At 50.7% G+C, this 17517-nt stretch overlaps 2 protein-coding genes across 4 annotated transcripts in view; one reads left to right on the forward strand and one right to left on the reverse strand.

Annotated features, from left to right (window-relative positions):
* The window catches only part of NRL (neural retina leucine zipper), a 38047-nt gene that overhangs the window by 13048 nt on the left and 7482 nt on the right, over nt 1-17517 (reverse strand). The gene's annotated exons all lie outside the window — the stretch shown is intronic.
* PCK2 (phosphoenolpyruvate carboxykinase 2 (mitochondrial)) lies at nt 1040-11051 on the forward strand. Of its 3 annotated transcripts, none has more exons than XM_011970948.1 (10): nt 1040-1344; nt 1672-1751; nt 5128-5312; nt 5400-5603; nt 5975-6162; nt 6482-6644; nt 6918-7136; nt 9662-9799; nt 10079-10174; nt 10431-11051. In XM_011970948.1, exons 3-10 carry the CDS (start codon nt 5255-5257, stop codon nt 10883-10885), a joined length of 1521 nt encoding a protein of 506 aa, XP_011826338.1. In that variant the 5' UTR covers nt 1040-1344; nt 1672-1751; nt 5128-5254; the 3' UTR covers nt 10886-11051. The 3 variants fall into 3 exon arrangements, with proteins under 3 accessions (XP_011826338.1, XP_011826337.1, XP_011826339.1); XM_011970947.1 differs by lacking the exon at nt 1672-1751 and adding an exon at nt 3791-4036 and having other exon boundaries at nt 1046-1344; XM_011970949.1 differs by lacking the exon at nt 1672-1751 and adding an exon at nt 3791-4036 and having other exon boundaries at nt 1053-1344; nt 10763-11048.

Consider the following 17517-nt stretch of genomic DNA (forward strand, 5'->3'; position numbering starts at 1 on the left):
TTGGCTAAACTGCAAGCCTACCCCCAAGAGGGGTGACATAAGACCCACATGACAATACAGACTGAGGGGATGGTTCCCCAGAAGAAAATCAGGGTGCTATTACCAGAAAGGAGGAGTGGATGCTGAGCAGACACCCATCATAGGTAAGCTGAGTTTGAGGTGCTATATAGCATTGTGGGTGATATCCAGTGGTCTCAGGTTGGAGAGAGATGTCTGAATGGAGATATAGCTTGAGAAATCACCTGAGGACCTTAGGGTGGTAGCTGGGTGAGCAGATGCATTTCCTCATTGGATTGTGGAGAGAAAGAATGACCACGCCGGGCGTGGTGGCTCACACCAGTAATCCCAGCACTTTGGGAGGCTGAAGCGGGTGGATCACGAGGTCAGGAGTTGGAGACCAGCTTGGCCAACATGGAGAAACCCCATCTCTACAAAAAATACAAAAAATTAGCCGCGTGTGGTGGCGGGCGCCTGTAATCCCAGCTACTCTGGTGGTTGAGGCAGGATAATTGCTTGAACCCAGGAGGCGGAGTGTGCAGTGAGCCGAGATCCACCACTGCACTCCAGCCTGGGTGACAGAGTAAGACTCCGTCGGGGGTGGGGTGTGTGCCAGGGCAGGAGAATGACCAGATCAGAGGACCAAGGAAGAGACTCAGGGGTGGAGAGGCTCCACCATTTCACAGTAAGACAGAAAGGAGCCTTGATCAGGAGGAGAAGCGGGGATTTAGGAGTTGGGAACTAAGTGGACCTTAGCATTGGGCACTTGGACTACAGAAAGGCCCGGGGCTCAGGGCGTCGGGTCCCTAGGAGGAGGAACTGAAAAGGCAATGCCCAACCCCCTAACTTCTAGACGTCTGGCCCTTTGGCCTCCCGCCCCTGGCCTCGCCCCTCGTTCCTAGCTTGTTTGCCACCTAGTGTCTCTCCGGGGAGCAAGAGTCCTCAAAGTTACATCATGTGCGGCGGGTAGGGCGGTGGCGGATGGGGGCGGGACCTCGAAGTCGGGGGCCGAAGGGTGGACCCAGTCCTCCAATGGGAGAGGTGGGTTTGGCGGTTGGGAGGCAGAGGTTGGGGCGGTGGCTGGGCTGACCTGGGGCCTGGAGCCCCAAGGCCGAGGGAGCCAGCCTGCTGGCAGGGCGGAGGAAATCTCGCGCCAGCCCTACCAGGTTCCGCCCCCGCGCCTGCCCCCCTCCTTTTTAAGCGCCTCCCGCCAGCCTCTGCTGTGCCTCGCTTCGCCGCGCTCCCTCCTTCCCCGCCTTCCATATCTCCCCGGCTCCGCTCGGTTCCGTGGCCACCCCGCAGCCCCTGCCCAGGTGCCATGGCCGCATTGTACCGCCCCGGCCTGCGGTGAGTGACCCCCGGCCCGGGGCCCACCCGCACCTTCCGCTGCGCTCGCCCCCTCGGGGCTGCCAGTGGCGCTCCCCTGCTCTCAGCCTCCGCCAGGTTTCCCATCCTAGGCGGAGGCGGGCAGGGGCGACTGCTATGGGTCCAGCCTCCCGCGCCGTGCGTCTCTTGGGAGGGCAGCCGGCCGGTGCTCCTCGTTTCCGCCCGCACCTCCCCTTCTCTGCCTCGCTCGCCTCCGACCGCGCGATCTCTGTCACTCTCAGAACTTCCTCTCCCTCCTCGCTCGTCTCTGCTGAGTCGGGTCTCCGCATATCCTCCTTTCCTTCCCAGATACCTCCCTCGGACCTCTACCGGGCTCCCAGCCAGCGCCCCAGGGTACTTCGAGAGGCAGCAGGGCCCTGGGGACAAGGGTACGTGAGCCCCGGGAGACTGAGCTCAGAGCCCCTTAAAGAAGATGGAAGGTTAAACATCCATTCCCGGCCTTTCCCGGACTGGAAGGACTGGAACCTGGCGGGAAGTCCAGGGCAGCCCGAGGGACCTGGGGCCAGGAGAGGGAGGCAAGCAAGGTGGGAGGAGGGTGCCAAGTTGCCTTCGTTTCTTACATAGCTGGCTTCTTCCTCTGTCCAGGCCTGGAGCCCCCAGGCTCGTCCTGTTCGTCTGCTCCTCCTCTTAGTCTCCTTTCTATTTATTCTCTGAGGTCTCTCTTCTCAGCTTTTGTCTCAGAGTCGGAAGTGACCCACATCTCTCGCACAGCCCGTTCCACGTGGGCAGCCCTTGTGGGTAGTCTTTGAAGGAAAGGTCCCACTTAGGGGGCTGTAGGAGGGTGTGGGGGCTTCACAAGAGAGAACGTGAGCGAGGCTCCAACTGGAGAGAGGCTCTCCTCAAGGATGTGTGTCTTGAAGATTAATGCTCAGGGAGAACTTCCCTCTGAGGCAGGAACAGACCCAGGTCCCAGTAGCCCTCCTCCCCTGCCCCTGGGGCCACACTGATCATCTATCCTGCTTTAGCGGAAACCACCCCAGCTTCTACCCCAGCCAGACTCAAGCTCCCGCATCCATGCTCTGAGCTTTCTCCCTTCCCCAGGCTAACACCCTCTGAGTCCCAGCTGCCAACAGGCTGCTGTTTCACCCTCCCACCAACACCAAAGCTCTCTAGGCATGTGGCCTCTAAGAAGGAGAGCCAGGGGAAGCACGGAGTCACGCGGTCCTGGGTGTGGGGGCAGTTTCTGATGGGCGAGGCCTTGGTAGAGGAGGAGAGTAACATCCTTCTCATGGCCTTTGCTCTCTCAGGCTTACTCCACCTTGGGTCCAGGCCAATCAGAGCAGACCTTGCTTCTCTCTCCCCCAGGGCCATGAGAGGACAGACAACAGGATGCTGACCTCCTAAGAATTAAGCCCATGAACTCCAGCCAGTGACACTCATTCCCCAGTGGTCAACCTTCCGCACAGTTCAAAAATACTTACCCGAGGGCAACATTTTACGCAATCATTGTTGGTCCAAGTGGGCAGCAGCAGATCAGGGCCTGGAAGCCCAGCATCCAGTCACCTATTCTCTGTGCAAGAGTCCTCATCTAGAAACCTGGCACTGCAAAGACTGGGACCTTTACTTGGGGCTTTCATAGTCTTACAGCATACACACCAGAAGGAAAGAATAAAAACAGTTGCCATTTTAACTTATAAAAAACTATACTCGAAAATGGAAATAAAATGGATGAGGCTTCAAACACCAGACATATGAAGTTGTCACCTGGGCCCAGCTTCTTGACACTTGGGCCAAAGGCCCCTACTCTTTTTTTTTTTTTTTTTTTTTGAGACAGAGTCTCGTTCTGTTGCCCAGGCTGGAGTGCAGTGTCACAATCTCGGCTCACTGCAACCTCCACCTCCCGGGTTCAAGCGATTCTCCTGCCTCAGCCTCCTGAGTAGCTGGGACTACAGGCACACGCCACCACATCCGGCTAATTTTTGTATTTTTAGTAGATGGGGTTTCACCATGTTGGCCAGTATGGTCTTGATCTCCTCACCTCGTGATTCACCTGCCTCAGCCTCCCAAAGTGCTGGGATTACAGGCATGAGCCACCATGCCCAGCCATCCCCCTACTCATTTCTAAACATTGATTAAACAGTTAAACATGGGCATGGGCTACACATGCAGTAACATCAGCATGCCTACATGGACACTTCCACACAGCCAGGAATGTGCCTTTTTTGCTCATTTGGCCATATCTGTCCCTAACTGACTAGGAGACACCCTCCTCAAGCCTCATGAAGACTACAAGGTACATGTGTCCTGAACACATCCCACACACCAACTGCAACCTGCTCTTCATGGTCCCTGCATGCAGACATGTTTTAGCAGGCTGCAACAGCCCAAGCTTTCTGTCTCCCCACCACCCACCCCGTCCACCCTCGATGACAGCAGCTAGCTCATTGCTTCCCTGTTTCTCCTGTAGGCTTAGCTGGCATGGGCTGAGCCCCTTAGGCTGGCCATCATGCCGTAGCATCCAGACTCTGCGAGTGCTTAGTGGAGATCTGGGTCAGCTTCCCACTGGCGTTCAAGATTTCGTAGAGCACAGTGCCCGCCTGTGCCAACCAGAGGGCATCCACATCTGTGATGGAACTGAGGCTGAGAATACTGCCACACTGACCCTGCTGGAGCAGCAGGGCCTCATCCGAAAGCTCCCCAAGTACAATAACTGGTAAGCCTTGGGCTCCACAACCTGCAAGATAGGTGCACTGAGGCCACTTTGGGTTCACCAAGACATAATCAACTTAACTAGAACATCCTAATGGAATGAACAAGAATGAGAGCTTTGGGGTAAACGGACTCAGAAACTGGGATTTGCTCATGCCTATAATCCCAGCATTTTGGGAGGCCAAGGCAGGTGGATCACCAGAGGTCGGGAGTTTGAGACCAGCCTGACCAACATAGAGAAACCCCGTCTCTACAAAAAAAAAAATATATACACACACACACACACACACACACACACACACACACACACACATATATTAGCCCAGCATGGTGGCGCATGCCTGTAATCCCAGCTACTTGGGAGACTGAGGCAGAAGAATCACTTAAACCCAGGAGGCAGAGGTTGCAGTGAGCCGAGATCGCTTCATTGCACTCCAGCCTGGGCAATAAGAGCGAAACTCTGTCTCAAAAAAAAGAAACTGTTTTTTTTTTGTTTTTTGTTTTTTGTTTTTTTTTTGAGACAGAGTCTCACTGTATCACCCAGGCTGGAGTGCAGTGGCACAATTCTCAGCTCACAGCAACCTCTGCCTCCCAGGTTCAAGCAATTCTCCTGCCTCAGCCTCCCGAGTAGCTGGGATTACAGGCATGCGCCACCACGCCCAGCTGATTTTTGTATTTTTAGTAGAGACAGGGTTTCACCATGTTGGCCAAGTTGGTCTCAAACTCCTGACCTCTAATGATCCACCCACCTCAGCCTCCCAAAGTGCTGGGATTACAGGCGTCAGCCACCGTGCCTGGTCTGGTTTGTAGTTTGTATTTTATTTTAATGCTAAATGAAGAAGCTGACATAAATAGATCCTTTGCTTTTTTTTTTTTTTTCTCACCAGTTCAGGGAGATTTTGCCAGGGGCAGAGACCCCCAGAGGGCTGAGACCTTGGGGAAACACCCCTTAGATGGGGCAAAGTCTGGAGGAAGGGCCCGAGATGTGATTGGGTGGGGAAAAATAAGGCCAACAGAAGACCTGGAGTCAAAGTTGGACTTGAAAAAGTGGGTCTAGGGACAAGGGAAACCTCCTGACAGTACGCTCTCCCCCAGCTGGCTGGCCCGCACAGACCCCAAGGATGTGGCACGAGTAGAGAGCAAGACGGTGATTGTAACTCCTTCTCAGCGGGACACGGTACCTCTCCCAGCTGGTGGGGCCCGTGGGCAGCTGGGCAACTGGATGTCCCCAGCTGATTTCCAGCAAGCTGTGGATGAGAGGTTTCCAGGCTGCATGCAGGGTAACCAGGGCAGGGACAGAGTGGCAGGGGCATGGAAGATATGAACAGGTTTGGAACCCTTCATCCAGGGGATGCTTTCCTCCACAGGCCGCACCATGTATGTGCTTCCATTCAGCATGGGTCCTGTGGGCTCCCCGCTGTCCCGCATTGGGGTGCAGCTCACTGACTCAGCCTACGTGGTGGCAAGCATGCGTATTATGACCCGACTGGGGACGCCCGTGCTTCAGGCCCTGGGAGATGGTGACTTTGTCAAGTGTCTGCACTCCGTGGGCCAGCCCCTGACAGGACAAGGTAAGCACCTGTTCTGCCCCAAGGGGGACACAGAGGCCTTCTTGTACTCGGAGGAAATCCCAAGTCCTACTTCTCCACAGACCCTAAGAACCTGTCCTCTCTGGCAACCTAATTCCCAAGATCCAGAGCAATAGTCCGAGGGGAGGTGTGAGGCTGTGTTTGCAGAGTACTTTGCACAAGATTGAGAAAAGTCCGTGTCCAAGAATAGGGGCACAAAAGCTGATGGTTATTATGAGGTGGGGGGCTTCAGCCACCTCTTGGTGCTGCTACTGCTCCCAAGTGTCTCTCCTGCCAATCCCTGATCCCTCTGGCCCCTGACACCCCAGTTCGCAATGCTGCTGCCAGCAGCCCCATGACCCCATTGTCCCCAGGGGAGCCGGTGAGCCAGTGGCCGTGCAACCCAGAGAAAACCCTGATTGGCCACGTGCCTGACCAGCGGGAGATCGTCTCCTTCGGCAGCGGCTATGGTGGCAACTCCCTGCTGGGCAAGAAGTGCTTTGCCCTGCGCATCGCCTCTCGGTTGGCCCGGGATGAGGGCTGGCTGGCAGAGCACATGCTGGTGAGGGCCTGGTGAGGAGCAGGGCAGCTGCTGGGGACGGGGCAGGGGTGGGGCCTGGCCAGTGCTTCAGCCTCACCTCCCTCCTGCCAGGTGCCAGGCTGGTGGGCAGGGACTCTACTTGAAGGCCCAAAACTTTGGCCTCAGGCTGCTGAATGTTGGGGTTTCCCCTGCCACTCACCCAGGCCTAATGGCAGGGCAGTCACCTATATAGTGAATAAACATTGGTCCTCCCTGTTAAACCCTAGCTGTCCTTCCCCATGAAGACCATGCCCTGACCTTTGGTGACCTCTTTCTTATTCCCTCTCTCCCCAATGCACAGATCCTGGGCATCACCAGCCCTGCAGGGAAGAAGCGCTATGTGGCAGCCGCCTTCCCCAGTGCCTGTGGCAAGACCAACCTGGCCATGATGCGGCCCGCACTGCCAGGCTGGAAAGTGGAGTGTGTGGGGGATGACATTGCTTGGATGAGGTTTGACAGTGAAGGTGAGGGACCCTCAGATCACACTCTTGGTTCTGGCTCTTGTCAGAGCCTCGGGGTCTCCTCTTTAGTGTTCACAGTGACTTTGTCAGTGAGAAAGTTTCCTGAACAGCAACCCTGCTCCATTCCTCTGGCAGCCCAGCCACCCTAGAGACAGCCTTTCCTCATCAGATCTTGGGTCCATCTCAGGACAGGGAGGGGTGGAGCAGGACCTTCTTTGGTCTTACATCTCAAGTTTTCCTTGTTTGGTCCTTCCTTTCTTTCACTTCTTCTAACAGGTCGACTCCGGGCCATCAACCCTGAGAACGGCTTCTTTGGGGTTGCCCCTGGTACCTCTGCCACCACCAATCCCAACGCCATGGCTACAATCCAGAGTAACACTATTTTTACCAACGTGGCTGAGACCAGCGATGGTGGCGTGTACTGGGAGGGCATTGACCAGCCTCTTCCACCTGGTGTTACTGTGACTTCCTGGCTGGGCAAACCCTGGAAACCTGGTATGTGCAGTAGGGAAGGTGTGGCACAGCCTCCAGGCCTCAGCACCTTAATGGTGGAAAAGCCTTCTCCACGACCTCCAGCCATCTTCTAGGACTGCTAGGAGGCACAGAAGTCATGAACGTCTGCAGTTTCCAGGCAAAATCTCAGTTCATGTCCCAACTCCACCAGTCACTGGTTTTGTGATCTGGCTAAGTTGCTCAACCTCTAAGCTTTAGTTTCCACATCAGTTGAATGCAGGTAGTTGTGATAGTACCTATCTCATGAGGTTGTTGGAGGATTAAAGAGTGCATAAAAAGGGTTTAGCACACTGACAAACACACAGTAGACTCTCAATAATAAATACAGGCTGGATTTTTTTAATGAAAGGAAAAGGAAGGACTTTTGAACATTGTTACAGAAGGTATTGGGGTCCAAGCACTATCCATAAAGTTTGACCCATTAGGAGAAGGGAAACCTGCCTCCTCTGCTCCGACTGTCCTCCTGCCACTTGGCTCCCACTGTCCCCTGTATAATAACCACCGTCTAAAGGTCAGTATTGTTACCCTCACCCTTCCCCTGTCCCTCCAAAGCATTCACCCCAATCCCTTCCTATAAACAAAATTAGGTCAGTGCTTGAGTCTTTCCCAGAAGCTAGTTTCTGAATCCTGTCATTACCCCGGGTGCCTGGGAGTCCCACCTTTCCCTCAGCCCTGCACTCTGGACCTTCAGTATTCTTTCCATGGCCTTCTGCAGTTAGGCAGTCCAGACACCGAGGCGGGGGCAAAGAAAAGCGTGGGAGGGGAGGGTGGCCTTGTGGTCACTGAAGCCTATATTCAGGTTTGCCAGGCTGGCCTAGCAGTCGCCCTCCTTGCCTCATCTAATCACCCTTTATTTTTACTAACACCATCATTAAGCCCCTCTCAGCCCTCCCACCCAACTGAGAAATCCAAGAAACTTTCATCTTTCCCCACAGGCTAGTTCCCCAACCCTTTCATCATCTCCAGATTCGGGGGCATAACTAAGGCATCTTGTCCCCAGCTTCAATTCCCAGAACAATACCCTGTGTTAGGGTCCTGCACTGGGTGCTGATGAAGGATGGCTCTTATCTGCGATGGGAGGCAGAAGCTGGGGATGGGATAGAGTGGGGATCTGGGCCCCATGGCTTCCTCACCCCCCATGTCTAACCAGCAACCTCCAGCAGAGAAGGGGATGTGTCCACTCAGGGGCCACACAGTGGTGCTTCATACATGTGCCACTGACTTAGTCCCAATCCCTCTCCAGGACACCTGAAGGTGCCAAGTATGACCTGGGCTCCTAAGGTTATCCCTACCCATGTGATATCCCTATCTCTATTCTTCAAGCCCTATCACTTCATCAGGGTCTAAGCAGGGCAGGGAAATCTCCAGCATTTTGTTAGCTTTAAAATCAATTCCTTGCTGGGTGGACATCTATACTCCCAGCACTTTGGGAGGCTGAGGCGGGTGGATCACCTGAGGTCAGGAGTTCAAGACCAGGCTGGCAACATGGCAAAACCCCATCTCTACTAAAAATACAAAAATTAGCTGGGCATGGTGGCTCACGCCTGTAATCCCAGCTACTCAGGAGGCAGGAGAATCGCTTGATCCCAGGAGGCAGAGGTTGTAGTGAGACAAGAGCGTGCCACTGCACTCCAGCCTGGCGACGGAGTGAAACTCCGTCTCACAAATAAATAAAGTAATTAATAAAATAAAATCAGGCCAGGTGCAGTGGCTCACCCCTAGCACTTTGGGAGGCCGACGTGGGCAGATCACCTAAGGTCAGGAGTTTGAAACCAGCCTGGCCAACATGGTGAAACCCCATCTCTATTAAAAATACAAAAAAATCAGCCAGGCATGGTGGTGGGTGCCTGTAATCCCAGCTATTGGGGAGGCTGAGGCAGGAGAATTGCTCGAACCCGGGAGGCGGAGGTTGCAGTAAGCTGAGATTGCGCCACTGCGCTCACTACAGCCTGGGCAACAGAGCGAGACTCCACCTCAAAAATAAAAAGATAAAATAAATTCCTGTTGGCATTTTGGTAATTTAGGAGAGTCTGTCTTCCCCAGTTTGCTGATGGAAAGTCAATTGTCTGAGGTACTAAGCTGACATTCTCAGTTTTTGCTTTAGGTTTGGGTATTTAAATAATAATCTCGCAAATAACGAAATAGTTTCTGGGGGAAAAATTATTATAACCTTATGCCCATATCTAACCCCATTCCCTTGAGCCCTGGTCAGTGCCAAGTGCCAGTAGCTTGGCACAAACATTAGTGTGCTGCCAAACCCCAATTCCTCTCCCACTCTTTTCTCACATAGCTCAGCTGGCAGCACCTTCATGGCTAAATAACCTGAGCTTTTGGAGATGCCCTGGCTCCCTTCTCTCTGCTCCTTATCACACAAAGTTCTAGGCAGCTGATGAGACAAAAAAAAAAAAAAAAAAAAAAAGAACCCTGCAAGAATGTGTGCCCATATATGTGTGTGTTGGGGGTCGACATGACCTTGGAAATAATACTGTTTGTATTTCCTCTGCCAGGTGACAAGGAGCCCTGTGCACATCCCAACTCTCGCTTTTGTGCCCCGGCTCACCAGTGCCCCATCATGGACCCAGCCTGGGAGGCCCCAGAGGGTGTCCCCATTGACGCAATAATCTTTGGTGGCCGCAGACCCAAAGGTAAACAACATGTAAGCTCCATGTTCTTGGCAAAAGGGCTATGTCTGTATCAGGGTCTACCTCCCTCCCTCTGATCCAGAGCCTCGGCCTGCATCTTACCTGTAGCTGTCTGTCTCCAGAGTTCTCCCCTGGTGAATGCAAACTTGGGAGGAGGCAAAGGGTCTGAAAATGGGATAGCCAAGGTCCTAGGAGAGACAGTACCAGTCAAGCTCACCAGAAGGGCTGGAGTGAGGGTCCAAAGAAAAGGGCTGCCTGTGACTCTGTTCATTGGTGATCTAGGGGTACCCCTGGTATACGAGGCCTTCAACTGGCGTCATGGGGTGTTTGTGGGCAGTGCCATGCGCTCTGAGTCCACTGCTGCAGCAGAACACAAAGGTGAGCACCCTCGCCATTCCTCCCTCTCCTCTGTGCACACACAGCACTTCCTCTCTCCCTTCCTGAGCCAGACCTTCCTTTTGTCCACCCCTGGAGTCTGATATGGCTCCACCTCTTCCCACTTCTATCTTTTCCCCATCCCTGAAGATATGCCAGAACCATGAGCCTTTCACAGCTTCTTCCAACTGGGTGCAGGGTGCCCTTCCCTTCTCCAGTGAGAAGGAAGATTCCTTACCCATCTTGCTCCCCTCCCTAGGGAAGATCATCATGCACGACCCATTTGCCATGCGGCCTTTTTTTGGCTACAACTTTGGGCACTACCTGGAACACTGGCTGAGCATAGAGGGGCGCAAGGGGGCCCAGCTGCCCCGTATCTTCCATGTCAACTGGTTCCGGCGTGACGAGGCAGGACACTTCCTGTGGCCAGGCTTTGGGGAGAATGCTCGGGTGCTAGACTGGATCTGCCGGCGGTTAGAGGGGGAGGACAGTGCCCGAGAGACACCCATTGGGCTGGTGCCAAAGGAGGGAGCCTTGGATCTCAGTGGCCTCGGAGCTATAGACACCACTCAGCTGTTCTCCCTCCCCAAGGATTTTTGGGAACAGGAGGTTCGTGACATTCGGAGCTACCTAACAGAGCAGGTCAACCAGGATCTGCCCAAAGAGGTGTTGGCTGAGCTTGAAGCCCTGGAAAGACGTGTGCACAAAATGTGACCTGAGGCTGTAGTCTAGCAAGAGGACATAACACCCTCATCTGGGAATAGGGAAGTCACCTTGCAAAATATACTAGCAATTTGATATTAATTAACATCTTCTATGTGCCATAGACCTTCCCACAAAGACTGTCCAATAATAAGAGATGCTTATCTATTTTACACAAGGTTTGTGCTGTTTTCATTTCCCACCTATCTTCACAGGCTTCCCTCTAACACCAATCTCGCAATCTTCTTCCAGCCCCTGGAAGAAGCACAGCCCAGCACAACCAAAGATCTGTTTTACAGGCAGCTCTAGCACTGGGTCACAGACATAGGAATTGCTGGGAGAAGGCACTATCCACTCTATGTCCCGAGTTCTTAAAAAAAAAAAAAAAAAAGGTGAGGCTCGGCGCCGTGGCTCATGCCTGTAATCCCAGCACTTTGGGAGGCTGAGGTGGGCGGATCACGAGGTCAGGGGATTGAGACCATCTTGGCTAACATGGTGAAACCCTGTAGCTACTAAAAATACCAAAAAAAAAAAAAAAAATTAGCCAGGCGTGGTGGCGGGTGCCTGTAGTCCTAGCTACTTGGGAAGCTGAGGCAGGAGAATGGTGTGAACCCAGGAGGCAGAGCTTGCAGTGAGCCAAAATCGTGCCACTGCACACTCCAGCCTGGGTGACAGAGAGAGACTCCATCTCAAAAAAAAAAAAAAATGGTGAGGGCCTGAGCAAGCTGTTCAGTACAGCCCCCAGGCCTAAAATTCCTGATCTCCCACTTAGATTGCAGAAGCCTCTACAACCCCATTCTCCAGTGAAGTGGCTTCATTGTCAGTTCTCAAATTTGTTCTTCCCTCACCTGACCTGGCACTGGGAGTTACACAGTATTCATGGAAGCATATTCAATATTAGGACAGCTAACAACACTTCTGTAGCACCTTCTATGTGCCAGGCACTGCCGAGGCCAGCTCGGTCGGGAAGACCCTAACCCAGTGGTGCTAGAGGAATTAAAGACACACACAGAGAAATATAGAGGTGTGGAATAGGAAATCAGTGGTCTCACAGCCTTGAGAGCCGAGAACCTCGAACAGAGATTTACCCACATATTTGACAGCAAGTCAGTGATAAGCATTGTTTTTATAGATTGTAGATTAACTAAAAGTATTCCTTACGGAAAACAAAGGGATGGGCCAAAATAAAGGGATGGGCTCTGGCTAGTTATCTGCAGCAGGAGCATGTCCTTAAGGCACAGATCGCTCATGCTATTGTTTGTAGTTTAAGAACCCCTTTAAGCAGTTTTCCACCCTGGGTGGGCCAAGCGTTCCTTGCCCTCATTCCGGTAAACCCACAACCTTCCAGCGTGGGTGTCATGGCCATCACGAACATGTTGCAGTGCTGCAGAGATTTTGTTTATGGCCAGTTTTGGGTCCGGTTTATGGCCAGATTTTGGGGGCCTATTCCCAAAATGTCCCCCTTATTTGATTTGCAAAGTGATAAAAACAAAGGCAGCTTTGTCACGCTGAGCTACTTCTCGCAGGAGTCGCAGGAGTCGGGATCCGCATCTGCGGACTATACAAAGACAAATGACACAGATTAAAAGCACAATCATCATTGACATCACAGAGCTTCCAAGTGTTTTTATCCATTTTAATGGGTTACTAGCTGCTAATCTGTCTGCAGCTTCTTCAAGCACTCCGGTTCCTGGCATTAAGGTCAGGTGTGCCTGGGATGCCTTAAATGTTTGTTCTTTTAATAATAGTTTCTACAAATCCTTGTTTAGCTCCTACAACAGGCCACATCATTTGAGAGTGAGATGCCACTATACCGCCATGGTTCCAGATAATAGGAACTCTTGCCGTACTTCTTATCATTTCTACCATCTGACCATTTTGTTCAGACCAGCTGAACATAGTGTGACCATGGCATGCAGACTGAGAGGTGCAATTCAAGCTAAAGATTCCCTTAGGGGACCAATTAATAATGACTCCATGGGAATCGGAGAGCAGCACTTCTGCCTGTTCTGCAATGCAATCTTCCTAAACAAGTACGTTCATTTTTTTCTAACTGAGGCAATCCTGTTTACAAATAGGTTTTTGAGGGCGGTATGCCTCAATTATAGGAGCAGATTTATTATGGTAAATACTAAGATCAGAAAGCGTGTATAACTGTGTCATAGAGTGATTACATCCAGACATTATTGCCAGACAACATTGATAAATATGCCCAATAAGTATAATTGTTCTCTGTGTTAGCCCTTGTTGAAGAAATACTCATGGCAATGGTGATCACCGCTATCATAGCTACCATTAAATTACTCATTGTGACTGATTGTCCCACTTTGCTCAGGTTTTCTTCCGCCATCTGTGACTGCTTCTTGATCTGTCTCCAGGTGGGTGGCTGTGTTCGACGGGTGTTGCTTGTGACAGTTGGGGTCCTCCTCTCTCAGCATCAGTCTTGACATGGCTGCAACTGGGGGGTCCTCGGGATCCTTCTGGAATCTCTTTCTCAGCATCTCGCTCATGATAAGCTTTCAGGTGTCTTGATGGTATCCAAATTGGCTGTTGATTTTGGCCTGGAGAAACACAAACATAACCTCTACCCCAAATTTATTATTTTACCTATTTCCCAACTTTTTGTTATCAGATCTCTCCACCAAACCAGTTGTTCGGCTTCTGTCTTTGCAGTTGGTTTCTGTAGATGCTATTCAGTTGCTGATACCATCTGGCCTTTGGGCAGACTCAAAAAATTTAAAGTTAATAATGCTAGATTCAGTTGCATCTGCAGTGTTCCATATTCCCTGTTTTCCTCCCTCTGCTTTTGCAGCTGCCATTTTAGGGAGAGATTCATTCTTTCCACTATGGCTTGTCCTTGAGAATTATATGGGATACCAGTAATGTGTTCAATATTCCATACAGAGAAAAATGTAGCTAGAGATTGGCTAGTATAGCCTGGGACATTATCCGTTAACCATTTTAAAGGCATAGGTTCTGGAGGCTTAACAATGGCCGCCATCAAAAATGATATTCTAAACCTTGGTGGGAACTGTTGTCCTTTCGCTTGAAGCGGTTTTTTTTTAACCTTGCAAATTTTTCCTAGTCCCATACCAGGGACATACCCCATTTCTTGAATCATATGTTGACTTTGAGGGCTATATAATTGTTCTGGAATACTTGTGCTCCCCATTGTTGCAATAAATCTCTTCCCCATAAATTTATAGGTACAGAAGTTATAACTGGTTGAATAGTCCCAAGTTGTCCATTGGGCCCTTCACAGTGCAAAATATAACTACTTTGATATACTTCAGGGGCTTTACCAACTCCAACTATGTTAAATTGAGCAGGTTGAATTGGCCAAGTGGGCGGCCAGTGCTGCAGAGAAATGATTGAAATGTCAGCTCCTGTATCTACCAAACCTTTAAATTTCTTTCACTGAATAGTTATTTCACAGGTAGGACGTTTATCAGTAATTTGATTTACCCAATAAGCTGCTTTGCCTTGTTTATTTGTGCTTCCAAATCCTCCTGTTCATTTAATTTCACTTTTCCCCCATTCCCGCATATGGCACAATCAGGAGCTATGCTATACGCTCTCCTGGCTCTGCTCTCCAGGGAACAGAAGTAGATATAATAATTTGAATTTCCCCATTGTAACCTGAATCAATGACTCCTGTTTATATTTATACCCTTTTTAAACTTAAACTAGACCTTCCTAGAAGTAATCCTATCGTCCCTGCTGGCAAGGGTCCACAGACTCCTGTTGGGACATTTTGTGGGGGTTCCCCAGGCAGAAGGCTCACAGCTTTTGTGCAGCATAAATCTACTGCGGCACTACCAGCTGGGGCAGGGGACAGATATTGTACAGGGGTGAGGGAATGGCCTGAGCCAGAAATGCCCCGGTTTGGAATGGGGCCCGGGATGGGCCCCTCATAGCGTCTCCCGAAATCGGGTTCCCATCTTTATCAAACTTAGAGTGATACTGTTTAGTCCAATGTTTTCCTTTTTTACATTTTGGACATATTTCAGGTTCAGCAGTTTTCTTTTTTCCCCTATCTGGTGGCCTGACTTGCTGATTTTTTCTACATTCTTTTTTAGTATGACCATGCTTTCCACAGTTAAAACAAGCTCCAGGAAACGGAATATTTCCTTTATCCACTCTTGGTCCTGCCATTGCCTGTGCCAACAAAGTAGCTTTATGCAGATTACCTCCGATACCATCACAGGCCTTGATATAATCAACTAAATGTGCTTTCCCTCTAATAGGTTGCAGAGCAGCCTGGCAATCAGGCTTAGCATTGTCAAAAGCTAATAACCGTAACACTATATCCTGAGCAGCCGAATCTGCAATCACCTTTTTAAGAGACTCCTGTAACCAAGCTATAAAATCTGCATACAGTTCTTTTGGTCCCTGCTTTACAGCACTAAAGAAAGGGTATTGTTCTCCACCTGAAGTGATTTTTTCCCAAGCTCTAATGCACACTCCTCTAAGCTGCTCTATGGCATCATCCTGCATGATCACTTGTGCATCTAAACCAGCCCAGCCGCCGACCCCCAAAAGTTGGTCTGCAGTTATATTAATTTGAGGTTGGGCCTGGGCGTTGCGAGCAGCCTGAATGGAAGCTTCATCTGCCCACCAAGTTTTAAACTGTAAGAACTGAGCAGGAGTTAAACAAGCTCGAGTAAGAGCATCCCAGTCAGTAGGAATCATCCCACTGGAAACAGCAACATTCTTTTTTTTTATTTTTATTTTTTGAGATGGAGTCTTGCTCTGTCACCCAGGCTGGGGTGCAGTGGCTGGATCTCAGCTCACTGCAAGCTCCGCCTCCCGGGTTTACGCCATTCTCCTGCCTCAGCCTCCCGAGTAGCTAGAACTACAGGCGCCCGCCACCTCGCCCGGCTAGTTTTTTGTATTCTTTAGTAGAGAGGGGGTTTCACTGTGTTAGCCAGGATGGTCTCGATCTCCTGACCTCGTGATCTGCCCGTCTCGGCCTCCCAAAGTGCTGGGATTACAGGCTTGAGCCACTGCGCCCGGCCGAAACAGCAACATTCTTTAACAGTCCCATTACAAAAGGAGAACCTGGTCTATACTGATTAACAGCTTGCTTAAATTCTTTGAGTAATTTAAAAGGAAAAGAGTCAAATGTAGCTATAATATTTCCCTGTTGATCTGGGGGGTGTATTCTAACAGGCAACTGCCAAGCCTCCAAATCACCCTCTCATCTAACTTGCTGAGCTCCTGCCTGAATAGAACTGAGAGCAGTCGCTCGAGGCCCTGCTCGAACAGTCACTGAGGCAACTACTTTTCGCCCAGTGATCCTCCGGAAAAGAAAGATCTGGAGGATCAGGCCACTCTTTTTCTTCAAAATAATAATGATGGGTGCAGAAGGGTAGGGATGAACCTCTCCCTCCTTTGCCGCTTTAGCTTTAGCTGGCAAACAAACCTACTGTTACTTCTTCTGTTACTTCATTATACTCTCATTTCTCGTCATCATCAGTGTGAAAAGGTTCCAAGGTGTAATGAACCAGAGCCCACACTTGTCCCACTGTTACCCTGCTGCTTCCGAGCTCCCCTTCTTACTCACCACGGGGATTGCTTTAAGAGTACTCAGGTGTCCTCCACCTTAGTTCCACATTCTCCAACTGTCACTCTGGCGACCCTTTGACCTGAATTTGAGCCCCCACATATGGGCACCACTTGCCAAGACCAGCTCGGTCAGGGAGACCCTAACCCAGTGTTACCAGAGGAATTAAAGGCACACACACAGAAATATAGAGGTGTGGAGTGGGAAATCAGGGGTCTCACAGCCTTCAGAGCTGAGAGCCTCGAACAGAGATTTACCCACGTATTTATTGACAGCAATAAGCATTGCTTTTATAGATTACAGATTAACTAGAAGTATTCCTTATGGGAAACAAAGGGATGGGCTCTGGCTAGTTATCTGCAGCAGGAGCATGTCCTTAAGGCACAGATTGCTCATGCTATTGTTTGTAGTTTAAGAACCCCTTTAAGCAGTTTTCCACCCTGGGTGGGCGAGGTTTCCTTGCCCTCATTCTGGTAAACCCACAACCTTCCAGTGTGGGCGACATGGTCATCACAAACATGTCACAGTGCTGCAGAGATTTTGCTTATGGCCAGTTTTGGGGCCAGTTTATGGCCAGATTTTGGGGGCCTATTCCCAACAAGGTACTGTTCTAAGCACATATATAACAACCCTTTGGGGGAATTACCATTTTACAGATGAAGTAACAAAGGCACAGAGAGGTCAAGTAATTTGTCCAAAGCTTCACCATTAGTAAACAATAGAGCTAAGGGTTAAAGTGATAAAACTGCACAGACATGTCTTTCATAGTAGTATAGACATCTAGAACTGCAAGGACCTTAGAAGTCACCTATTCCGCCGGGCGCAGTGGCTCATGCCTGTAATCCCACCACTCTGGGAGGCTGAGGAGGGAGGATCACCTGAGGTCAGGAGTTCAAGACCAGCCTGGCCAACACGGTGAAACCCCTTCTCTACAAAAATACAAAAATTAGCCGGACATGATGGCAAGTGCCTGTAATCCCAGCTATTCAGAAGAATCACTTGAACTCAGGAGGCAGAGGTTGCAGCGAGCCGAGATCATGCCATTGCACTCCAGCCTGGGGGATAAAGCGAGACTCCA

Source organism: Mandrillus leucophaeus, unplaced genomic scaffold (genome assembly GCF_000951045.1).
Source record: "Mandrillus leucophaeus isolate KB7577 unplaced genomic scaffold, Mleu.le_1.0 Scaffold980, whole genome shotgun sequence".
NCBI lineage: Eukaryota > Metazoa > Chordata > Mammalia > Primates > Cercopithecidae > Mandrillus > Mandrillus leucophaeus.

What these genes read in the sequence shown, in the direction of transcription:
- PCK2 (XM_011970947.1), top strand. Translation starts at nt 1,316, where the DNA reads ATGGCCGCATTGTACCGCCCCGGCCTGCG. An exon ending in TGGTGGCCGCAGACCCAAAG is followed by an intron (nt 9,800 to 10,078) that starts GTAAACAACATG and finishes TTGGTGATCTAG; the next exon opens with GGGTACCCCTGGTATACGAG. An exon ending in TGCTGCAGCAGAACACAAAG is followed by an intron (nt 10,175 to 10,430) that starts GTGAGCACCCTC and finishes TCCCCTCCCTAG; the next exon opens with GGAAGATCATCATGCACGAC.